The 26,399-nt window shown below is 45.9% G+C and overlaps 2 protein-coding genes across 3 annotated transcripts in view; one reads left to right on the top strand and one right to left on the bottom strand.

Moving 5' to 3' along the window:
- Positions 1-2,880, bottom strand: part of PIH1D1 (PIH1 domain containing 1) — a 34,617-nt gene extending 31,737 nt beyond the window's left edge. The window contains exon 1 of the mRNA XM_044281657.1: positions 2,643-2,880. The gene's annotated coding sequence lies outside the window, so the exon portion shown is untranslated. The remainder of the gene's footprint in view (positions 1-2,642) is intronic.
- A 67-nt stretch (positions 2,881-2,947) lies between these two features.
- Positions 2,948-26,399, top strand: part of ALDH16A1 (aldehyde dehydrogenase 16 family member A1) — an 85,042-nt gene continuing 61,590 nt past the window's right edge. The window contains exons 1-6 of one of the 2 annotated variants that reach the window (XM_044281655.1): positions 2,948-3,095; positions 14,346-14,448; positions 21,673-21,799; positions 22,980-23,158; positions 23,747-23,824; positions 24,995-25,179. In XM_044281655.1, the coding sequence (XP_044137590.1) occupies positions 3,000-3,095; positions 14,346-14,448; positions 21,673-21,799; positions 22,980-23,158; positions 23,747-23,824; positions 24,995-25,179 (768 nt within the window). In that variant the 5' untranslated portion in view covers positions 2,948-2,999. The remainder of the gene's footprint in view (positions 3,096-14,345; positions 14,449-21,672; positions 21,800-22,979; positions 23,159-23,746; positions 23,825-24,994; positions 25,180-26,399) is intronic. The other variant, XM_044281656.1, reaches the window with a different exon arrangement.

Consider the following 26,399-nt stretch of genomic DNA (forward strand, 5'->3'; position numbering starts at 1 on the left):
GCCAATAGGGGGAGGGGTGATGCTGTGTCCCAAAGGTGAATGGCGGTGGGTGCTGTGTCCCAAATGCTAATGGCTGGTGGGTGATGCTGTGTCCCAACAGTTAACAGTGGAGGGACCAGTGTCCCAAAGGTTAATAGAAGGGGTGCGTTGGGGGATCGTTTCCCAATAGGGTTGTTTTGGGTATCTAATTTTTGATACCCATTCGATACTTTTGTCCGGTAACAACTTTGATTTGACCATTTTTGATACTAGGATGCACTACTGCGCAGTCTACTATCACAGATCATGCGCATCGTGTTCTCCTCAGCAGCACAGGGGAGGAGGAGTCACTCTCTCCCGCTGCCACCAATGAGGAGAGAGAGAGGCGGAGGGCGCACTGCGCCACCAATGATGGTTAACGTTTAATACAGGAGGCTGGGTGCGGGGCAGCAGAATCACATAGCCGTCACCCAGTCTCTATAACAGGAAGCTGCGATCAGCGGCAGTAAACCCCGGGGGTTTACTGCCGCTGATCGCAGCTTCCTGTTATAGAGACTGGGTGACGGCTATGTGATTCTGCTGCCCCGCACCCAGCCTCCTGTATTAAACGTTAACCATCATTGGTGGTGCAGTGCGCCGCGCCCCCCCCCCCGTATTAAAATCATTCCCCTGGCTGCCATGGTAATCTCCCTGCTGCTGTGTGTACTATGCACAGGGCAGCAGGGACAGTGTGAGGTTCTATTCACCCTAATAGGGATCTAGGGACAAGGGATTAAAAGATCCCAGGTTCTAGCCCCTAAGGCAGTGGGTTTCAACCTTTCTAAAGCCGTGACCCCTTAAAGGGTTTCTACCACTTGCATATGACATATTTGGTGATCAGACACTAGCGATCCGCTAGTGTCTGATGTAGCTTACAAGCTAATTATTACCTTAATCCGTTCGGCCCATACCTCAAAAAAAGCACTTATATCTTTATGCAAATGAGCCTCTAGGTGCTATGCAGGCGTTTTTCCAGCACCTAGAGGCTCCGTCTACCTTGCTAAACTGCCGCCCAGCTCCTCGCTCCAGCACGCCCATCTTCAACTCTATTCGATCCTCCCCCTGCTTCTGCCTTCCGAAATCTCGCGCCTGCGCCGTTCGTCGCGGCATTCGGCGCAGGCGCGGGATTTCTGAAGGCTGAAGCAGGGGGAGGATCGAATACGGTAAGAGATGGGCGTGCTGGAGCGAGGCGATGGGCGGCAAACTGCAAGGTAGACGGAGCCTCTAGGTGCTGGAAAAACGCCTGCATAGCACCTAGAGGCTCATTTGCATAAAGATATAAGTGCTTTTTTTGAGGTATGGGCCGAACGGATTAAGATAATAATTAGCTTGTAAGCTACATCAGACACTAGCGGATCGCTAGTGTCTGATCACCAAATATGTCATATGCAAGTGGTAGAAACCCTTTAATACAGGGGATATCTGTGGCGGGCCCTGGCTTGTGGGGGATATCTGTGGCGGGCCCTGGCTTGTGGGGGATATCTGTGGCGGGCCCTGGCTTGTGGGGGATATCTGTGGCCATGAGGGGGGCCAGCATAAGACATATAGCATCCTCTGCTGGTCCCCCTCATGGCCCTATGTGTCCCCTCATGTGTCCTAAACTGCGCACATAACTGTCTTTGCATGTAAAGTATGTTACTCCTGTGTGAAACAATCTCTCTCCTATTTGTAGAGTTATACTACCCTACCTCGTGAGATTTCCCTACCTCCTGACTTCCTGTTGCACTGCTAATGACGTGAGGAGGCGTTCCTGAGTTTTGACGATCTGCGCATGCGCAAACCGACAGTTTATGGAAAATCTCAGCGGAGTTCAGCTTTACACCGGGACACTGCGCATGTGCAGGAGAGCCTTAGTAGGGAAATATTACGGCCCAGTGCGCAAGCGCGGCTAACTCCGGCCGGCACATGCGCAGTGTCCCGGTGTGAGGCTGAACTCCGCTGAGATTTTCCATAAACTGTCGGTTTGCGCATGCACATATCGTCAAAACTCAGGAACGCCTCCTCACGTCATTAGCAGTGCGACGGGAAGTCAGGAGGTAGGGAAATCTCACGAAGTAGGGTAATGTAACGCTACAATTGTGCAGCCCTAATAGGAAGCCTCAGGCGACCCCCCGGAAAGGGCCGATCGACCCCCAAAGGGGTCGCGACCCCTAGGTTGAGAACCGCTGCCCTAAGGGAAGGGGGGAAATAGTTAATAAATAAACAGTTAAAAAAAATATAATATTAAGTATAAATCACCTCCTTTCCCAATGTTATACAAACAATAAACAAATAAACATAACATTCAAAAAGTCCAAACTATTAAAATATAAAAAATATCTCCTATGCGGTGAACACCATAACAGGAAAAAAAAGAAATAAAAACTGCATGATTCGCCATTTTTTTTAGTCGCCTTGTCCCCCCCCCCCCCCAAAAAAAATAGGATAGGACTGTTTGATTATGGGCTGGATGTTTCATACAATGCAGAACTCATGCAGCTTTTTTTGGGTGTTTTTATTTTATCCGCGTGGTATCGAAACAACTCTATTTCCCAAAGGCTAATGGTGGGGGGTACCGTGTCCAGGAGAGTACATACAGGGGGGCCCCGTCCCTGAGGAAATCTACTATGTTTGCAGTCACTTACCTAGAACCAAACTGACATCACGCCTCAACAACAGTAACTGCAAACGCCTCAAGCCCGCGCATGCGCACACTTCCGGGTGGACACACACTTCCGATTGACCTTTTTCCTGCTGTCCCTTAATCGTTCTTAAACCCAATTCTTGCGTCTTTCCAGAACAGCACAGCAACATACACACTGGTACCACAACGTCACGTGTAGCGCAGCCATGTAAGGCCAGAAACGGTAAACGGCGGATTATTGTTCGAGCTGTCGCTGACAATACGACCTTCTTCCGGCGGAAGTCAGAAGGGCGCAGAGCTGGAGCTCCCCCTTGCGGTTGACAGTGGACTGGCGGGCTGTCACTCATTACTGGAAGTCATGGCTGCGTCTACTGGGTCTGACAAACCCTCAGTGAGGGAGCTCTTCACCTCCATGCAGTACGGACCTGCTCCTGAGGCCGCCAGTGTCGCTCAGGTGAGGAATGACTGCAGGGAGAAGTATTGGGGGAGCTGTGGGTGGGGTGTGGACCCTGGTCTGCTCTATGACAGGTATAGTGCATCACAGGTGTCAGTGTGAGGGTCCCGCAGGAATGATTGCATGCAGTAAGGGCTCATGCCCACGAACGTATATTCTTTCCGTGTCCGTTCCGTTTATTTTGCGGACCGTATACAGAACAATTCATTTCAATGGGTCTGCAAAAAAAGGTATTCCGTGTGCATTCCGTTTCCGTATGTCCGTATTTCTGTTCCTATTATTGTCCGCATTACGGACAAGGATAGTACTGTTCTATAGGGGCCAGCTGTTCCCTTCCGCAAAATACGGAATGCACACGGACGTCATCTGTATTTTTTTGCAGATCATTTTTTTTGCGGACCGCACAATACATACGGCCGTGTGAACGAGCCCTAATGCAACTTTGTTAGAAGACAGTCCTGCCCCTATAATTGCATTAGGAGGTGTGCGCTCCGTTTATTTCTTCTGTATCAAAGAAGTGTAACCGATTGTCGCTTCCATCCTGCAGCCTATATAATAAAACAGCGACCTGTGCAACTTTGACGCAACTGGGACTCTCGCGCAGCTGGCAGGACTGAACGCTAGTCACATGGCAGTCACACAACATGAATGTAGCTGTCATCTCACGACTGATCAATGCACGGCAGTATTTTCTGAAATGCATACGATTCTGTTCACACTTGCAGTTTTCTGTAATTCTGCCTTTTCCATGCAGCCGTTCACGGCTGACACGGGCATTGCACTGAATTCCTCTGTTATTCCTTGTAGAAGTTTATGAATGAATTGCCAGCAGCCTACGATAACGAGCCATATGTAGGGGGCGTGTCCCTGTACAGTCTGACACTGGCAGCACTGATTTGATGGTGGCAGACTGCAGGGACACGCCCCCCAGCTGGATTTATAGTGTAGATTGCTGGCAAATCATTCGTAAACTTCTAGTAGGAATATATTGTTACTAAACAGACATACGAAGAGAGGTGTATTATAGCATGCTGCCTATTACTGGGTTACTGTATGCTCTTCGCAGGCAGTTTTTATATGATGTAAGAAGAGGCCATTCACATGACTGTATGGTCGCCATGCCCGTGTTGCGGACCGCAAATAGCGGGTCTGCAATACACGGGCATTGGCCATGTGACTTGAATCTGTCCACAAATGATTTGGCATGCCCTATCTTTTGTAGTGCGGAGGCACAGACTGGGAGCCCCCGGAAGCCCTTCTGCGGGCTTCTGATCTGTGCCTCTGCGCCGCAAAAGATAGAACACGTCCATTTAAAGGGAACCTGTCACCGGGATTTTGTGAATAGAGCTGAGGACATGGGTTGCTAGATGGCCGCTAGCACATCCGCAATATTCAGTCCCTATAGCTCTTTTATTGTGTAAAACAAAAACGATTTGATAGATATGCAAATTAACCTGAGAGCTAGAGCGCCAAAATCTTGCGATGCGCAATCTAGCGCATGCGCAGTGTCGCGTCCCTGTGGTGGCATCAGCCTCAGGGAACAAACTGTGCATGCGCTAGCTTGCGCATCGCAAGATTACGGCGCTCTAGCTTTGTGACATAGGGAAGCAAGTAGGAGATTCGGAGGATGTGGGGCGGTTCTGGGCTCCTTCACGCTGGACTTATCTCAGGGACAGGACTCCTCTCAGGTTAATTTGCATATGGATCAAATTTGGATCAAATCGTTTTTTTTTACACAATAAAAGCACACAGAGCTATGGGGACTGGGTATTGCGGATGTGCTTGCGGCCATCTAGCAACCCATGTCCTCAGCTCTATTCACAAAATCCAGGTGACAGATTCCCTTTGAGTCAATGGGTCTGCATCCGCAGCACAGAGTGCACACGGCCAGTGCCCGTGTTTTGCGCAGCCGCTATTTGCAGTCCGCAACAGGGGCACGGCGTGTCGGCGTCCATACAGTCGCCTGATTGAGCTCTAAAAATACATTTGGTTCGGATCCATCTAAATCAGATCGCTAGTGTTGAGCGAACTTGTGTTTTAAGTTCGGCGTCAGGTTATCGAAGTATCCCCTTATGGATTCTAAATTCCGTTATGGTCCGTGGTAGCGAAATCCATAACGGCATACTTCGAGAACCCGAACCCGAACTTTAGACGCCGAACTTAAAACACAAGTTCGCTCAACACTACAGATCGCTAAAAATGCAAGCTTTGAGGTTTGAGTGAATAGTACAATACACATTCTGCTACAATATATACTTTTTATTAACCCCCCCCCTCTCCAAAAAATATAACAACTAAGACACTGTTCACATATGTACAGAGCTTATGGCAAATCTGACATGTATGTACAAGAGGATTCCCAGCCGTGTTGATGGATCTGCACGAGGATCCTAGTGGCTTTTCCATGACTCCTTGAGCAGTATGAACATGCTCGCGCTTCTTGTGGATGATTCTTGATATGTGTCTCAGGCAGGAAGCTGCTGGTTCATATGAATAAGGTTACAACCCCCTCCCCCTCCCCTGCACTGTAAGGCCTCTTTCACACGGGCGTCATGTTTTTGGCCCGGATAAGATGCGGGTGCGTTGCGGGAAAATGCGTGATTTTTCCGCGCAAGTGCAAAACATTGTAATGCGTTTTGCACGCGCATGAGAAAAATCGGCATGTTTGGTACCCAAACCCAAACCCGGACTTCTTCACAGAACTTCGGGTTTGGGTTAGGTGTTGTGTAGATTGTATTATTTTCCCTTATAACATGGTTATAAGGGAAAATAATAGCATTCTTAATACAGAATCCATAGTACAATAGCGCTGGAGGGGTTAAAAAAATAAAAATAAATATTTAACTGACCTTAATCCACTTGCTTGCGCAGCCGGCATCTCTTCTTTCTTCTTCTTTGAGGAATAGGACCTTTGATGACGTCACTGCGTTTATCACATGGTCCATCACATGATCCATCACCATGGTGATGGATCATGTGATGACCGCAGTGACGTCACCACAGGTCCTTTTCCTGTGAACAGCAAAGATGAAGACAGAAGAGAAGCCGGCTGCGCGAGCAAGTGGATTAAGGTGAGTTAAAAAAAAAAAATTTTAAACCCCTCCAGCCCTATTGTACTATGCATTCTGTATTAAGAAGGCTATTATTTTCCCTTTTAACCATGTTATAAGGGAAAATAATAAAGATCGGGTCTCTATCCCGATCGTCTTCTAGCAACTGTGCGTGAAAATCGCACCGCATCCGCACTTGCTTGCACACAGCCTCATTCACTTCTATGGGGCCTGCGTTGCGTGGAAAATGCACAAAGAGGAGCATGCTGCGATTTTCACGCAAAGCACAAGTGATGCGTGAAAATCACAGCTCATGTGCACAGCCCCATAGAAATGAATAGTTCCGGATTCAGTGCGGGTGCAATGCGTTCACCTCGCGCATTGCACCCGCGCGGAAATCTCGCCCGTGTGAAAGGGGCCCAAGGGGGATGCTAGCAGGTTCTGTGTCGATGGCTTCTTTTGAAATAGCCATTAAATCCACAACATGTGAAGGGTCCTATAGGGGAAGCCATGAGGCTACTGGGTCCACTACATGATGGACCCCATCAGTACCACCGAGATGCAATGGAGGCTGCAGTGCAAATATGAACATAGTCTAAGGGTCCATTCAGATGTCTGTAGTTTAGGGTTCGCATCCGTTCCGCAATTTTGTGGGACGCGTGCGGACCCATTCATTTTAATGAGGCCGCAAAAGATGCGTACAGCACACTGTGCAAAAAAGATAGAGCATGTCCTATTCTATCACAGGGCCGGCCATGTGCGGTCCGCAAAATGCAGAACGCACACGGCCGGAATCTGTGTTTTTTTGCAGATCCGCAATTTGCAGACCGCAAAACAGTTACGGACATCTGAATGTACCTTAAATTACCCCTATTCACTTTAAAGCCAATGAGTTGCAAACTTGCAATACCAGACCCAGCCAGTGGACAAGAGGGGGGCCGGAGTCTGTGATGTCTGAGCATATAGCCCTGGATACTGAAGTCTGCAGTAGATTATCCCGTCTCTGTTCTATATATATGTCATCCTCTAGGCCAGTAGTCTTGCCACATGCGGCTCTGCTGTTTTGGGGGAACTACAACTCCCAGTATGCTCTGACAGGCCAGAAGTGGAGGTCCAGGGGACAGGTCACTGACTGTTTGCATCTTCAGATCCATGTAGCAGTTAAATAACGTTTGCTCAGTTCCTGCCCATTATTACATTAGGAGGAAGCTTGGCGGTCATCTCCTGTTCAGAGACATTGTGAAAGGCTTAGGGTATGTTCACACATGGCAGAAACTTCGGAGATAGGCTCATTAATTGCAAATGAATGGAACCCATTGTTAGGCTACATTCACACGTCAGTATTTTTCTATATCTCGAATTTCGGTCCGTTTTTTGCGGATCCGTTGTTCCTGAAAATGTTTCCGTATGTCATAAGTTTTTTGCGGATCCACAAAAAACGGAAACATGTATAAATTTCACAAAGCAAATAAAGTTGTTTGGATTTCTTTGAAAAAAAAAATGAAAAAAAAAAGTGAATAAGTGATTTCTGTGGGCAGGATTTAATTTCCAGGAACGGATTCGGCATAAAACGGATGACATACGAATGTCATCCGTTTTTTGCGGAACCATTGACTTTGTATTGTACCAGGATCCGATTTTTGCGGAAAAGAATAGGACCAGTTTTATATTTAATCGGACATGCGAAACGGAACAACGGAAACTGAGATTTTTATTTTTTTCCAGGACCCATTGAAAATGAATGGGTCCAGAACTGGTCCTGATCTGTTCCGCAAAAAACTGAACAGATCAGGAAAGAAACAACGGACGTGTGAATGGACCCTAAGTCGCAGAAATTTCTGCACCAAACCTTCAGCGAGTGAGGATTCTAATGTACATAGGGGGAGGTTTATCAAACTGGTGTAAAGTAGAACTGGCTTAGTTGCCCATAGCAACCAATCAGATTCCACCTTTCATTTTACAAAGGGGTTGCCCAAAATGAAAGGTGGAATCTGATTGGTTGCTATGGGTAACTAAGCCAGTTTTCCTTTAAACCGTTTTGTTAAACCTCCCCCATAGTTTATTACTTGCACTATATTTTCCTCCTGAGGCCTGAGCAACACCACTGATGTGTGACTACATGAGCAGCCCATCAAGATCACGGATAGCACGCGTCCATGAGCATGATAACTATATAAAGGGGTACGCCTATGATATTTATTGCTGGAATATAATGTAAATTCCATAGCTAAGCCATCCGTGTCACATCAATTGAGGTCTAGCCAGTGGCACCCCAGATCGGGCCTACAATGAAGGGGCCATGTCACCCCCCAGTCCTTGTGCTGTATTGAGGGGGGAGTCCATATAGTCAGACCTCTCAGATCTCCATTGATGAGATTGCTGTCTTTGACACATGATGCATATAATGGAGAAGGCCCTGAAAATTTACCTCCAGTGTAAAATACCGGACCACCCACTCTCATGGTGGCCCATCTATACTTCTGTGTAGGCAATTTTTAAAGGGGTACTCTAGGACTGCTTAGCCTGTGTAAACAATGGAGGGGACGGACCCCCATCAATCAAACATTGATGTACCTCCAGGATATGTGTAATATGGAAATCCTCATGTGTACCATTCCATTCACTTCTAAGGGGCTGATGTAGACGGTGCCATAGAAGTGAATGGAGTGGTGGAGCAACGTATTACTGCTCCATTCACAGAGGGCACTTGGGGGCCTCTCATTCTCAGGATCATTGGTCATCCCAGGGGTCATATCCCCCACAATCCAATATTTATCATCTATACTAGGGCAATTTGGAACTCCAGCTGCTGTGAAACTACAATTCCCAGCATGCTCCATTCATTTCTGTGGAAGTTTGAAGAAGAGCAGTGTAAATATGCATGCTGGGAGTTGTAGTTTCACGACTGCCGGAGGTTATCTACCCCCGATCTATACTGTGGATAGGTGATGCAAAACTTGGGATAACCCCTTTAATTCAAGATCTCCACCACATACCCTTTAATCCAACAGTCCGCGACCTTCATCACTGGCTCCCATTGAAAGCGATGGGAGGCAGAACTCACGTGGCCGCTGCTGGAAATTTGTCGCAGCTGTTTACTCCAAAATTCTGTGAGAAAAAAAATGCTGTGTGAATGGGCCTTTTTTTTTTTTTATGGTTGTTACAGATTCTAGGGGCATGGTCACATATGTTCCCACATTTTTATTTTATTTTTCTATGCGGAATTTGTGTATTTTTAGGAATTGGTTTTTATTCTTCCGCAGTTTTTCAGGCACGGACATGTTCTTTTTTTGCTGCAGTTTTTAAAGCCACAAGCATAAAAAGGCGTCATGTGAATAATCAAGCAGTTTCCCCATTTAATTCAGCGGAGATAAATTGCATGCGTTTTCGGTGCATTTTTGGGGCAAAATAACTCTGTGTGAACCTCCCCTCAATCCCATACAACTTGCAGCTAGATCGCGTCTTGTGACTGCACAAGTAAGTGACAAATGACATTATCTGCAGCCATTCTTCCATTGACCGACATCTCCATCTAGTCACATAGGAACCAGTCCGTCCTGTCTGTAAATGGCAGCATGTGACCTACAGCGCGCGCCCCCAGGTCGGCAGTGATTGGGTGGGAGCTCTGGCCCGGGACACGGCCTCTCCTGTGTACACGGAGCTACATACATCTCTATAGACTGGGGTCGGACAAAGGTCCCTTTCTTGTTTGCCAGTGCATGCTACATTTTAACAGATCCTCGTGCGTCCAGTAACCTTGTGTCGTCATTGGAACTCAAGACTGTAATTAATGGTTAGAAAGCTGGGAATCCTTTACACTGCCTAAAGGGAATAGATATTTTTTAGTTTTATGTCAGTATTCATCTAAAAGCCTACAGAGAAAATGTATAAGACTCTTTCACAGTGAATCATGGACGCACGCCATCCGTCTTCTCCACGGACAGCACACGTGCCCAATGACTTTAATGTGTTTATTCACACTTCACTGGTTTTCAAGTGACCGCGGGTCTGTGGAAAAACTATGGACACGTACTATGATATGTGATGTGGACCAAACACTTCCATTGAAGTCTGAGTCCGTATAATAACGCAGCATGAATGGCATCCATGTTTGGTCAGTGTTTTCCATGGAATATGGATGACACACGGAGGGCAAAGAGCTGACACACGGACCAAACACGGATCCTTCACGTACATCGTCATGGATGAACCACTTTTGACATGGATGTGTGAATGAGGCCTAACGGAAAAATTTGTGCCTCTCCTGATTTTTAAACTCCTCGTTTTGGCTCACAAATACTAATAAGGCCTCATGTTCATGGCTGTTGTTTTGGTCCGCATCCGAGTGGCAGTTTTGGCGGCTCAGATGCAGACCCATTCACTTCAATGGGGCCGCAAAAGATGCAAACAGCACTCCGTGTGCTGTCTGCATCCGTTGCTCTGTTCCGTGGTCCGCAAAAAAAAAAAATATAACCTGTCCTATTCTTGTCCTATTCCTGTCCGTGCCGTTCCGCAAATTGCGGAACGCACACGGACGCCATCCGTGTTTTGCGGATCCTCGGTTTGCGGAGCGCAAAACACACTACGGCCACTTTCCCATGGTCAGTATTGAATTGGGCGATATAAAAATATAACAATGGTAACAGTATTAAGAAAAAAACTAAAAAAACATTTGGGGCCACATTATACTGTATGGGGTGGCGGACCACAAGGAGACGTTATACTCTATGGGGAGCACAAGGAGACATTATACTGTATGGGGGCCACAAGGAGACATTATACTGTATGGGGTGGCGGACCACAAGGAGACGTTATACTCTATGGGGAGCACAAGGAGACATTATACTGTATGGGGGCCACAAGGAGACATTATACTGTATGGGGTGGTGGACCACAAGGAGACGTTCTACTCTATGGGGACCACAAGGAGACATTATACTGTATGGGGGCCACAAGGAGACATTATACTGTATGGGGTGGTGGACCACAAGGAGACGTTCTACTCTATGGGGACCACAAGGAGACATTATACTGTATGGGGTGGTGGACAACAAGGAGACGTTATACTCTATGGGGAGCACAAGGAGACATTATACTGTATGGGGGCCACAAGGAGACATTATACTGTATGGGGTGGTGGACCACAAGGAGACGTTCTACTCTATGGGGACCACAAGGAGACGTTCTACTCTATGGGGACCACAAGGAGACATTATACTGTATGGGGGCCACAAGGAGACATTATACTGTATGGGGCGGTGGGACCAGTGACAGTATACTGCATGTGGGCCACAAGCAGACATTATACTGTATGGGGCCACAAGCAGACATTATACTGTATGGGACGGTGGGACTAAGGTGACATTGTACTGTATAGGGACCACAAGGAAACTTTATAATGTATGGGGGCAACAAGTGTTGCCCCTATACATTATAATTATGCCCCCATACATTATAATTATGTCTCGCGTATAATTACGCCCCACTGTCCCACACCATATAATGAGGCCTGGGCACACTAATTTAGAAATGAATGGGTCTGCATTCAAAAATGCGGATTGGAAGGTGGACCGAAAATACGGTAGTGTGCATGACGCCTTAAAGACATTTGAATGGACATTACATACAGCACTGCTAAACATACAGGGTAATGCAGCACAACATACCTCTTACATCCACTTAGGGATGTCCCGATACAATTTTTTTTTTAAGACCGAGTACTGATACTTTAAGTACTCACCGATACCAATTATAACCATGAAATAACACATTTATTTTGTGACCACTGACCAACTTGCAGTGTTTCCCAACCAATGTGCCTCCAGCTGTTGCAAACCTTTAGCTTGTGCGGGCATGTTGGGAGTTGTAGTTTTGCAACAGCTGGAGGCACACTGGTTGGGAATCACTATTATATGCCCGTTCCCCCCCGCCCACCTTATTTTATATTCACTGTTTGAACATGAAATGGAGAGAAATTAGCAGAATTTCTCCATTTCATGCACCATACCCACCTGGGCTGCTGTAATCCTTCCCATGCAGAGTACTGGGAGGAAGTGGCTTTAACTTCCTTCCAGTGCTAGGCAACTGCATGGGACTTGGGAGACGCCGCACAGAAGTCCCGCTGGGACACGCTGCCTTCCCCACTCTGATTGGCTGGAAGCGCCGCCGCACGGAAGCCGACACGGGACCCGCAGTCCCCACCGCAGATCATCTGGGATACGGGACACGCCGCTGCACAGCCATCAGGTATTGGCGACATTTACAAGTACTCGTGCAAATGTCCGGTATCGGGACATCCCTACATCCACTGATGTCTCCTCTGATGTAGAGGTTCTCTTTCCTCATCTTCTCCATTCAGAGATCAGACCTCCATGATAACTTCTTCTACCTGCACCTCGTCTCTGCAGAGTTTTCCATCATCCCCCATTCCTGATGCCCCAACATTGTCATCCTGAATCTATCCCCAATACTGTGCTTGTTGTGCCCCCCAATGCCCACAAACACTATACTGCAGAAATAATAGTGCTATACAGTCCCCCCAATAACTCACAAACTGCCCTCAATGGTATTAGTACCCCTACAGTACACCCAATAGCATCCCTATTAGTAGTGGTGCCCTCCTTATAATGCCCAATTAATAATGTCTCCACAGTACCCCCAATATTAATAATGCCCCATAGGGTTTTAAGGCCTCCATATTTATATATTGCTCTCCCCCTCTAGTATAATGCCCCCATATATAAAACACTTTCCTCACCACCACCCCGTATTTCCCCCAGTAGTGCCATACATATTAAAAAAAAAAAAACATTATGCAATGCAGGCCACAGACTTCTTCTTTCTTCAGGCCACAAGGCCTGAGTTGCTGTTTCCCGAAATCACTGCAGCCTCCTGTGCCGGATCACGGGCGGCACGGTGACGTGGTCGCGTGCCCAAGTCATCAAGCCATCCATGACCCAGCAGAGGAGGTTGCGATTATGTCATTGCGACCGCCTGCTCTGTTCTACAGTAGCGGTGGCCAGGAGCCTGTAGTGTGCCAGCACGACCACCGCTGCTGGATTGCAGGGTGGTTGTAACCATGGAAATGAGCAGTGTACAATGTGATGGACACATTTTTAAAACTTTCTCTACATAATAAATACTATTTGCTGAAGTGAGACAACCCCTTTAAATGGTTCTAAAACACGACTGTGTGATAGTCGTTAGCAAATTGGCCATCACGCGGTGGTGTGCATGTCGCCTAAAGCTTGTTGTAATACGGGGCTATCAGGATGTCGTGCTGTTCATGATTACGGCAGTGTGAATGTTCAGTCGGGTTCATGGTAATGGTCATGTGACATGCTAATGGTGCCAACTGACACATGAGAATACACCCCCATAGAGATCGTTCTAGAAATCAGCGTTGGTCCTGCCTTCATCTTTTTACACATGTCTGTGACATATCAGAAGATTATTTAGATTGGATTTCCTCTTCACATTGTCCTTCTGCAGTCAGGCAATTGCATACATAGCAATTCCATATGCTCTTCTTAGGGCTCACGCACACAACCGCGCTCAGTCCGGAAAACACAGCCCATATGCAAGCTTCATCTCCCAGACCGACGGTGACCCGATCTCCCACCATCATAGTGATTTGAGATGAGTTCCTATCTGACCTCGGGTCTGTTGTATTATACTGACGTGATGATGTGGTCTTTCTCCTCCACCATGTCCTCTCCTGTTATATGTGTCCAGCTGGTCATTGCTCCCGAGAACTTCACAATGGTATGTTGTCATTAACCTCCGTGGTTTCCATCTAAAGTCCTCAGGATCGTGGTCACAAACATGAGACATGTTCCTTACATCGTGAGAGGAGGATCTGGCACATCCATGGCTCATGCACACAACAGAGCCCATTGTGCCACCACATTGCTCCAGTCTCTGTCAGCCCCATAAACTTTGAATGGAGCAGCCATGTGCATTATTGACCATCGCTCCAGTCTAACTCTTCTTATCACAGTTGTGCATTGAGGAGGACCCCTTTCTAATGAATAATGGGGTCCCACTGGATGGGCACGCAGCAATCATCCTTTTATCACCTGACTAGTGCATACCTGATGAACGTCCTTTGTATGACAACTCCTTCAATCTGATTTTACAAGTTGTCAGAGCCATCTGGGCAAAGATTGTGGTCGTTTACCCTTTGTCTCGTCCTTTCTAGGCATGGCTTGATGCTCATGAACGAAGCTTTGGCCATTTTATCGGTGGCAAATGGGTAAAACCAGATGGAAGGCAGACGTACGCTACTAAGAACCCAGCGACTGGTGAGTGGCCGCCATTATTTTATGGAATTTCACAAATGTAACTTTTAGAATTTGGAGAAAAAACAGTTGGAAAGCCCTGGTGACCAGAGCGTTTCCTCCATGTCCCAGTCAAGCACAGGCAATGTATAGCTGGCAGTGCCTTCCACAGCCTTACCATGCCAGGGGTCTCGACAGCTGCACCAGTCAGACTGCCGCCAACGGCTTCCACATGAAAGGAGTTGTCTATAAGGAGCCATAAAAACACCAGTAAATACAAGTTGCCTATTAGAACACCCATCGTAGGGCAGGCAGCTTACCCCAGTCCTGGACAGCAGATCTGCATGCTCCAATGTAAGGGATATGGGTCTATTACTGCAGATTTCCATCCATGCGGGGCGACAACTCCCATAGCAGCTGTAATGATGTGAATATATTGGTCAGCACCCAGCTTTTCCAGAAACTGTTATACCTAAAAAATGGTTTGACTGAATTAATATCCATTTTTGGAAAAGCTGCGTTATAACCAGTATGGTCCCTATTACAGAATGGGTTTGCCACCCAGCTTTTCTTGAGACTTCAAATCTGCCTTGCTACCATATCGATGTGTCCAATATTGCAGCATAAATGGGCACTGAGTGACAGGCCATGAGGAAGACCTAGCAGTAGCCATATTGGTCCTCGCCCAGCTTTCCCAGAAACAGATGTATAGAATCGCTCGCAAACTGATGGAAGCGGACGTCTCAAGAGCTTACAGTTACTGGTGATTCAAATAAAGCAGTGTTTGGCGACATCTTGTGGTCAGTGGCAGCATTGCAATTAGCTAAACCATGTCAAACAGCTGGATTCTTCCTAGAGCCCCACTTACACTTTGCAGTACACAGCGGTCAGGTCGCAATTACACTTTTAGGCTAAATGCACACTACCGTATGTGTTTTGCGGTCTGAAAATTGCGGATCCACAAAAAAAAAAAAACAATGACGTTCTGTATGGCATCTGTTTTTTTTGCAGATCCATTGTAATAATGCCTATCCTTGTCCGCAAACTAGAAAAAAATAGGACATGCACTATTTTTTTTGCAGGCAACGGAGCAGACATACTGATGCAGACAGCACACGGTGTGCTGTCCGCGTTTTTCTGCGGACCCATTAAAATGAATAGGTCCGCATCCTAGCCGCCAAAAAAAAACGGAACGGAAACAAACAACGTTCGTGTGCATGTAGCCTTATTGCATTATTCTTATGTTTTAGATGAGTGAGCAGGATTGTACAAGATTAACCACCTCAGCCCCCCTAGCTTAAACACCCTTAATGACCAGACCACTTTTTACAATTCTGCACTACACTACTTTCACCGTTTATTGCTCGGTTATGCAACTTACCACCCAAATGAATTTTACCTCCTTTTCTTCTCACTAATAGAGCTTTAATTTGGTGGTAATTTCATTGCTGCTGACATTTTTACTTTTTTTTGTTATTAATCGAAATTTTTGCAAAAAAATGACATTTTTCACTTTCAGTTGTAATTTTTTTTTTTTTAAAAACGACATCCATATATAAATTTTTCGCAAAATTTATTGTTCTACATGTCTTTGATAAAAAAAAAATGTTTGGGTAAAAGTTATAGCGTTTACAAACTATGGTACAAAAATGTGAATTTCCGCTTTTTGAAGCAGCTCTGACTTTTTGAGCACCTGTCATGTTTCCTGAGGTTCTACAATGCCCAGACAGTAGAAAAACCCCACAAATAACCCAATTTCGGAAAGTAGACACCCTAAGGTATTCACTGATGGGCATAGTGAGTTCATATAACTTTTTATTTTTTGTCACAAGTTAGCGGAAAATGATGAATTTTTTTTTTTTCTTTTTTTTTTTCCTTACAAAGTCTCATATTCCACTAACTTGTGACAAAAAATAAAAACTTCCATGAACTCACTATGCCCATCACGAAATACCTTGGGGTGTCTTCTTTCCAAAATAGGGTCACTTGTGGGGTAGTTATACTGCCCTGGCATTTTAGGGGCCCAAATGCGTGCAAAGTAGTTTGAAATCAAAATCTGTAAAAAATGGCCGGTGAAATCCGAAAGGTGCTCTTTGGAACGTGGGCCCCTTTGCCCACATAGGCTGCAAAAAAGTGTCACACATGTGGTATCGCCGTACTCAGGAGAAGTTGGGGAATATGTTTTGGGGTGTCATTTTACATATACCCATGCTGGGTGAGAGAAATATCTTGGTCAAATGCCAACTTTGTATAAAAAAATGGGAAAAGTTGTCTTTTGCCGAGATATTTCTCTCACCCAGCATGGGTATATGTAAAATGACACCCCAAAACATATTCCCCAACTTCTCCTGAGTACGGCGATACCACATGTGTGACACTTTTTTGCAGCCTATGTGGGCAAAGGGGCCCACGTTCCAAAGAGCACCTTTCGGATTTCACCGGCCATTTTTTACAGATTTTGATTTCAAACTACTTTGCACGCATTTGGGCCCCTAAAATGCCAGGGCAGTATAACTACCCCACAAGTGACCCTATTTTGGAAAGAAGACACCCCAAGGTATTTCGTGATGGGCATAGTGAGTTCATGGAAGTTTTTATTTTTTGTCACAAGTTAGTGGAAAATGAGACTTTGTAAGAAAAAAATAAAAATAAAAAATAAAAATCATTTTCCGCTAACTTGTGACAAGAAAATAAAAAATTCTAGGAACTCGCCATGCCCCTCACGGAATTCCTTGGGGTGGCTTCTTTCCAAAATGCGGTCACTTGTGGGGTAGTTATACTGCCCTGGCATTTTAGGGACCCAAATGCGTGAGAAGTAGTTTGAAATCAAAATCTCACCCAGCAAGGGTATATGTAAAATGACACCCCAAAAGACATTCCCCAACTTCTCCTGAGTACGGTGATACCACATATGTGACACTTTTTTGCAGCCTAGATGCGCAAAGGGGCCCAAATTCCTTTTAGGAGGGCATTTTTAGACATTTGGATCCCAGACTTCTTCTCATGCTTTCGTCCCCCTAAAATGCCAGGACAGTATACATACCCCACATGTGACCCCGTTTTTGGAAAGAAGACACCCCAAGGTATTCAATGAGGGGCATGGCGAGTTCATAGAAGTTTTTTTTTTTTTTGGCACAAGTTAGCGGAAATAAATATATATATATTTTTTTTTCTCACAAAGTCTCCCTTTCCGCTAACTTGGGACAAAAATTTAAATCTTTCATGGACTCAATATGCCCCTCACGGAATACCTTGGGGTGTCTTCTTTCCGAAATGGGGTCACATGTGGGGTATTTATACTGCCCTGTCATTTTAAGGGCCCAAATGCATTAGAAGAAGTCTGGAATATAAATGTCTAAAAAAATTTACGCATTTGGATTCCGTGAGGGGTATGGTGAGTTCATGTGAGATTTTATTTTTTGACACAAGTTAGTGGAATATGAGACTTTGTAAGAAAAAAAAAAGAAATTTCCGCTAACGTGCCAAAAAAATGTCTGAATGGAGCCTTACAGGGGGGTGATCAATGACAGGGAGTCTATATGGGGTCAGACGTCCGTATGTGTTTTGCGGATCCGATCCATGGATGCGTGGATCCGTAAAACGCATACGGACGTCTGAATGGAGCCTTACAGGGGGGTGATCATCCCATATAGACTCCCTGATCACCCCCCTGTAAGGCTCCATTCAGACGTCCGTATGTGTTTTGCCAATCCGATCCATGGATGTGTGGATCCGTAAAACATATACGGGCGTCTGAATGGAGCCTTACCAGGGGGGTGATCAATGACAGGGGGGTGATCAGGGAGTGTATATGGAGTGATCACCCCCCTGTCAGGCTCCATTCAGACATCCGTATGTGTTTTGCGGATCCATGGATCGGATCCGCAATACACATACGGACGTCTGAATTGAGGGGGGGGTGGTGATCAATGACAGGGGGGGGTGATCAATGACAGGGGGGTGATCAGGGAGTCTATATGGGTTCATAAGGGGTTAATAAGTGACAGGGGGGGTGTAGTGTAGTGGTGGTTGGTGCTACTTTACAGAGCTACGTGTGTCCTCTGGTGGTCGATCCAAGCAAAAGGGACTACCAGAGGACCAGGTAGCAGGTATATTAGACGCTGTTATCAAAACAGCATCTAATATACCTGTTAGGGGTTAAAAAAATCGAATCTACAGCCTGCCAGCGAACGATCACCGCTGGCAGGTTGTAGATCCAGTCTCTTACCGGCCGATCCTGTGTGCGCTCGTTCACAGGAAATCTCGCCTCGCGCGAGATGACGCACGGATGCGTCCAGGAGGTATAAATCGACCGCCTCCAGGACTCATCCATGCGTTATGCAGTCCTGGAGCGGTTAAAGGGGTTATCAGATATGTAAAATATCCCTCCCTGGGCCCCTCGTATGGATTATACTTACTTGCTACCCGGCACCCGCGTCCCTCTGGATCCCTGCACGGCCGCCATTGCATCTCCCTGTCGCTCGGATCAATACATTCGGTGACGAGGAAGCAGCCAATAGCATGCCGTGACAGGGGCTCGTTCACCGTCACAGCCTGCTATTGGCTGCACCCAATAGGGACAATAATAGGACATGTTCTATATTTTTGTGGAACGGACATACGGAAATGGAATGCACACAAAGCAACTACAGTTTTTTTCCCGGACCCATTGAAATGAATGGTTCTGCATATGCTGTCCAAAAAAACAAAAAACGGAACGGACACTGAAAGAGAATCGTTTGTGTGTATGTCACATGTCATTGTTTGATCCTTCTACCTTATGTCTGTGGAGGCTTCACTCCTGGTTTTGGCTGACGATCACTAATCAAACACTGACTGTGTGAAAGTGGGCTGAATGGTCACTGTAAATATATGCACTAAACTCGCGCTTGTAACCTAACCGCTGTGCACTGCAAAGTGTAACTGGGTCTCTAGGAAGACTCAAGCTGTTTGACACGATTCAACTAATTGCAATGCTGCCACTGACCACTAGATGTCGCCAAATACTGCATTATATGAATCACCAGTAACTGTAAGCTCTTCAGTAGTGTTGAGCAAACTTGTGGTTTCCAGTTCGGGCTATCTAAGAATTTCATTGTGGATTCCGCTACCACGGACCAGAACTTGGTCACTCAGTGCCTGTCACTCAGTGCCTACTTATTCTGCAATATTGGACACATCGATTTGTAGCCAGGCAGATTTGAAATCTCCAGGAAAGCTGGGTGACAAACCCCTTCTATAACAGGGACTATACTGGGAATAACGCAGCTTTTTCAGAAATGGATACAAATTCAGTCCAGACATTTTTAGGTGTATCAGTTTCTGGAAAAGCTGGGTGCTGACCAATAGGGGCATCATTACTGATCTGCAAAATACAGAAGCTGTCAGTGCGGAGTCCGCATTATATTTTTTTTTTCATTGATGTCAGTGGGTTTGCAGTCTTCATTTTGCAGACAAGTCTAGGACATGTTCTGTTATGTACTGAACAGACCTATAGATGCGGAAGGGGTAAAGGGGTTGTCTGGTAACCGTCTGCTATCGCTGGGAAGCTGCACATTTCACATACAGTCATTAGCAGCCCCTAGAGACTAGCAAATCTTTAAGACTTCTCTTCTCCTCCATTGATTCATGAATGGGGTAAATCACAGTCATGGGCCATTTATAAAACAGAAATGTGAGCAAGAAATATTGTAACCCAGGGACCGCCGCTGTTAGCGCAGGATTAGGTACGCTGCGGGTTTATTCCAAGGTTAATCTGTAAGCAGCTGTGCTGAAGAAGATGTAGGACGCGGGAACATGGAGGTGAAATCCTGACCAGACCAACACGCCACCATCTAATAGAGGCGATGCACAAAATATTCTACTCTAATAGTCTACATATCTATGTCCTATAGATTTACAGTAGACAGTAATATGATTTTATTGAGCAATGCCCGGCACCCTCCTCTGATCTTCAGACTTGAGTAGTCAAGCACAGATCATTCTTTCCTGCCAGCAGAATGTGAATCCCGACTTCCACTGAACCGCTAGGGAAGCGCATTGCCAAACAACTAAAGCCTTTTCAATGGAGTTTCAGGCAGCATGACCCTAAATTAACACAAACATGGGCCTCATTTTGTCTTGAGAAATAGCACAACTCTTGTCCACGGGCTGTGTGTGGTATAGCAGCCCAGGACCATTTGAATGAAAGATGCATGACCAGCCCGTAGACAAGATTGGCGCTGTTTCTAGAATCAATAATACAAATCCTTTTTTTTTTATAGTCTCAGAAATACCCTCAATATATTCTTACTAGTTATAGGGGTTGTCCAAGATATTTTATCTGATGACCTATCCTCTGGATGGGTCATCAATATCTGATCGATGGGGGTCGGACCCCCACAATCAGCTTTTTGAGAAGACACCACCGCTCCCAGTAGCTGCGCAGCATTTTGTGTGCTTACCAAGTAGAGTTACGTACATTGTATAGCAGAATTTGTGTACTTTGCACCAAAAATGTTTAAATGGCGCACGCTGATTGTTAAATCTAAAGCATTTTTAAAGGAGTTTTGCAAGAATGGGGGGGGGGGGGGGGGTTTGAATACCCTCCCTTCCTGCCCCATTTAGCCGGGCCTGTAAAGGCTCCCTACTTCTTTCCCTCTAGGCTGCTGAGCATCCTCGCTGAAGACATCTGGTTTGACGCTGTCTGCAGCCAATCACTGGCCACGGCGGTGACCAGCCCCCTTTACATCATGACAGATGGTCATGTGATGCAAGGGGATCCGGTCACCACCACGGCCAGTGATTGGCTTCAGACAGCATTAAACCGCAGCGGGGAGCCAGTGTCGGGAAGCATGTAGCCTCCCCTTCACAGGTCTGGCTGTGTGTGTGTATGGGGGGGGGGGGGGGGGGGGGGATTGGCCTAATTCCCAACCCTATGCCTGCATAACCTCTTTAAGATGACACTTTTGTCTAGAAAAACTACTCCATTTTTCTGGACCACTTCCCTACTGGAGTGGCTTTGGGCCATTTTTTGCGACAGTCCCAGTCATAAATCTGGAGGGAAACTTATTAACATACAACCAAGGCCACTAGTCCTCCTACTTTTCAAAACTGGAGTGTGTGGTGTAAAATGCAAAAAGTTGCAAAAATGTTGCACAAGTGGCCACATAAAGTTTAAAAAGCCTATTTAGCGACCTTTTGAAGACCAGAGTGCAGGTCTTAGTGTTCCTTAGATCATTCCATTTAGAAATGTCTTGCTTTCCTTAGGAGAGGTCCTGGCCACCACCACCCAAGGAAACGAGGAGGATGTAGAATTGGCAGTCAGCACGGCCCGGAAAGCCTTTGAGAGTTGGAGCAGACTTCCTTGTCATGTTCGGGCACGATATCTATACAGGTGAGCATAAGAGGGGATCCAGGGCAGGAGGGCAAAGCTAGGGCGTTCCCATTATAAACCTAAGTAATGGAGAATATTCATACAATCCCTTGTAGCTAGAAAGGTCTCTGACAGTATACTGAACCTGGCAGCAGGCATTCAGTTCTCGGTGAAGTGGGTTGGTGCACGAGCAACATTTCTCATCTATCCACAGAATAGGTGATAAATGTGTGATTGCTGGGGACACTCACCGGGCACAAGAACAGATATTCCAGAGTCCCACGTCATTTACTGCCTGTGGGACTGATGGAGATAGGCCGTCCCATAGACAGTGGAGGGAGCGATGGCCACTACAATGTTGTTCACACAGGGACCTCGGAGGCCCTTGTTCTCATGATTGGTAGGGGTCCCAGCTATTGGACCCCATTGCAATCATAAACAATGATCGTTGATAAATGATGTTCATGGGCGAACCCCTTTAAAGGGTTTTTACAGTGTCTAGATATTGATTAACTATCCTCAATATTAGATGGGTGGGTGGGGGTCTGACACCTGCCACCCCGACACATTAGCTTCCAGCTCAGGAAACAACACAGTGGAAGGAGCTGGAGGCCAAAGGCTCCATATACTGTGTGGTCGCTCTGCCAGGGTACTGCGGCCCATCTCCCATTCACTTGAAAGCCGCAGTAAGCTGACACAGCCATCACACTGGGTATGGAGCTTTCTGCTTCCGGCTTCGTCCACTGTATTATTTGCAGTGGGTGCTGCTGGGTGTCAGGTCCCCACTGCTATGATACTGATGGCCTGAAAGGAGTCATGCGCCATGAAATAAAATTTACAGACAGGGTGTTAAAAAACAGGAAAAAAACCACTAACTTTTTTAGTGTTCCGGTTTCAGCACCATGTCCCCTGTGTAGTTCCAGTGCCCGGTTTGGCACCAGAGTTTTTTAAAACAGCTGATCGACAGAGGCGCCGGGAGTCAACCCCTGCCAATCTGATATTAATGATCCTAGAAGACCCCTTTAAGGCTGGAGCAACACATTTTTTGTTAATATGTAACAGAAAACCAACACATTTCTGGCATTATAACTGTTGACTTGTGAGTTCTATTATTCCTTATGGAGAAAACCTAAAGATAACTTGTGTAACACCAATGCTCAAGTTGAATGATGTCAATTTAAGATATTTTTTTCTTCCCCAGCATAGCCCGCACTGTACAGAAACACCAACGGTTACTGAGCGTGCTGGAAAGCATGGACAACGGGAAGCCCATCCGAGAATCACGCGACTGTGATGTTCCACTGGTGGTTCGCCATTTTTACCATCATGCCGGTTGGGCTCAGCTCAGGGACACGGAGATGACAAACTGGAAGCCTCTTGGTGGGTCAGGACTGCATAGTAGTTACATTTGAATTTTTTATTAGATACATAAGGAAAGATGTATCAAAACTGGTGTAAAGGAAAACTGGCTTAGTCTACTCTCACACTGGCGTTTTGGCTTTCCGTTTGTAAGATCCGGCATGGGCTCTCACAAGCGGTCCAAAACGGATCAGTTTTGCCATAATGCATTCTGAATGGAAACGGATCCGCTCAGAATGCATCAGTTTGCCTCCGTTCAGTCACCATTCCGCTCTGGAGGCGGACACCAAAACGCTGCCTGCCTGACGAAGCGGAACCAAACGTATCCATCCTGACACACAATGTAAGTCAATGGGGATGGATCCGTTTTCTTTCAATGGTGTTCATGACGGATCCATCATGGCTGTAGAAGACCTAATACAACCCGATCCGTTCATGACAGATGCTTGCGGTTGTATCATTGTAGCGGAAGCGTTTTTGCAGATCCATGACGGATCCACAAGAAACGCTAGGGTGAAAGTAGCCTTAACAAGTCAGGTTCCCACTTTTAATTTTCCAAAGGAGTTCTGGAAATTGAATCTCCCTCATAGTTTTCTCTCTCGGTTATAGGTGTTGTTGCCGCCATCGTTCCCTGGAATTTCCCACTCATGTTACTCACCTGGAAAATTTGTCCTGCTCTGGCAATGGGTATGTCAGACTGCAAATTTCACTTTTAGTTTACTGCTTTTCAAACGTATTTAATCCCATAGCTTCCTTTGTCATTGTGGTTGATTTTGAAAATGAAAGAAGGTTTCCCTTAAACCAGCCGATATTCATCCGCATTTGTGGGCATTTAAAGGACATTTATCACCTACCCAAAGCATAGGTGATGAGTGTTTGATCTTGGGGGCCCACTGATCACTAGAACAGGGTCTTGAGTCCACAGTTTCTCCTCGCTGCACAATGGCGGACTACCATGACTGGGAGACAAATTAAGGAGCCCTATATGGCTGCCATACTACTTCTCTCTTAGCTTAGAATAGAAAGGCTGCACACATCTACTGAACAGAAGGATTTAAAAGCACAATCCAGTTTCATTTTTGGTTCATGGTTTCATTTTTTACATTGATGGCCTGTTTTGATCAAAAGTATACTCACTCAAAATGGCTGACAGCACTTTGTATCCCCTCCGCTGGGTGTACTGTGAGAAGGAATCATTTTGAGGGGTTACAGTATCTGATATATAACCAGGGACTCTTAATTATGTGCTTCATAATCTTTCTAGGTGCCACCTTGACTGTTTTTTGGAGGCCAGCAAGAAGAACTATGTAAAACACAGTAGAGAACAATCCAAAAAGATGGCAGCAGTGCCATGTTATTAGGGGCATTGACTACATGACTTTTGGGATTGGTCTAGCCCTGCTTGTTGCTATCTACAGGTTGAGCCGCCTTAGATTAGGTTCTTTGATCTCCATAAAGGGCATTCAATTTGTAAATGTCCTTTTTTGGGCATTTACCCTTCATACTCAGAGCATAGAATCACATCTAAGAGGGTCTCAGCCAGGTGGACTTAGAAGGTCTAGCTTCTTCTGGTGATAGCAGCTGATCATTAGGGCTTTCAACATCTAAACCCTAGTTTGGGAAGAGAGCTAGCTGTCCTATGATAGCCTGATAGGAGACCACTTTATGCATCTTAGAAATGATATAAAGACATGCCAGAAGATTGCATAAATGGAGATCCACACAGCTCCTATGATCCCCAGAAAGAACTGTTTGTGTAGAGAGTTCCTCTCAGATCAGCCATTGCGAATGAATAACTTTGAAGGTTCAGTAATTATGAAGAAACTCCAAATAATTCTTCTCACTCTCCTACTCCAGGAAATACTGTAGTGTTGAAACCTGCCACATATACACGGTTAACAGCTCTTCTTCTGGCTGAGATATGTGCAGAGGCTGGTCTACCTCCAGGAGTGTTCAACGTGGTTACTGGTAATGGTGCTTTTGGGGAGAAACTTGCTGTTCATCCTGATGTGGACAAAGTAGCATTTACCGGCTCCACTGAGGTAATGACCAAGGTTGGACATTTCATTATGCATAGAAATGCTGCAGATACTGTTGCAGGCGATCATATGCCCGAATAGAATGTCATAGAATGGGCGTATCCTACCTGAGACCCCTGTTAGCCAGAATATAGAGCCCCTGGTATTTTGTTAGACTCAATACAATAATGTGTTACATGGTCATCCATTTATTTGAATGGGGACTCTGTAATATCATATTTCCCCAGCATTAAAATTTATACCAGCTGATGGTGGGGTTAGAGAAGGCCACCCCAGATTAGTTCAATTAGTTGGTGGCTTGTAACTATGAAGGGGTTGTCCGGTTGTAGCAACCCTTTTAAGTCTCTTGTTCAATCTCCCCTTTACCCAATGGTGAATTACAATAATGCTGTTTGGGGTGGCCGCCCCAGGGCATTCTTTGCTTCTGGTAAGTGGCCCACACTGCAAAGAAGCCTCCCACTAGAGCAAGTAGCCATATTCAGTGTCTGTAGAAATTAATACAGAACCGAATCAGGTGAGGGTGAAAAGTCAGGGTGAGGCAAAAGTCTGGAACCCTTTAAACTGGTATAATTTGTATAAAATTGACTTGCAATGTGTGAAAGTTTTAATTGAGAGGCTGCCTTATTTAGGGGAGAAAATCTTTTTGGTCGCCATTTTGAAATTCGCCATATTGAATTCTGCTCAGGTTTTTCCAGTTATAAGGGGATCATGTGATATATCAGTCTTGGCTAGAATTAATCAGAAAACACCCTGGAAATGTCAGTTTTAACCTATCTTTACCTGATTAGGAGATAAAAGGGTTATACAGGCCATACATATTGATGACCTTTCGTCAGGAAAGGTCATCAATATCTGATCCGCGGGGGTCCTACACCTGGGTCACCAGCCGATCCGCTGCTTCCTATTCTTTACACTACGCGTTGTCACCTCTGGAGCGGTGGAGTAGTGTAATCACAAGTGGTCACTCCATTCAAGTGAATGCAGTGAGTACTCGTCATTGCACTGCACTGCCAAAACTTCTGAGACAACGGCCAGTGTAATGAACAGGAACTAGTGGTCGCATGGAGCTCCGCCTCCTCTTGATTCAGCTGATCAGCGGGGTCCCGCGTGTCTTGTCGGACCCCCGCTGATTAGATACTGATGACCTATCCTGACGATAGGTCATCAGTATTTATGGCTGCACAACCCCCTTTTTGTTACAAAGATAAACATGTTGTATCACA

The sequence above is a fragment of the Bufo gargarizans genome, chromosome 2, assembly GCF_014858855.1.
Source record: "Bufo gargarizans isolate SCDJY-AF-19 chromosome 2, ASM1485885v1, whole genome shotgun sequence".
NCBI lineage: Eukaryota > Metazoa > Chordata > Amphibia > Anura > Bufonidae > Bufo > Bufo gargarizans.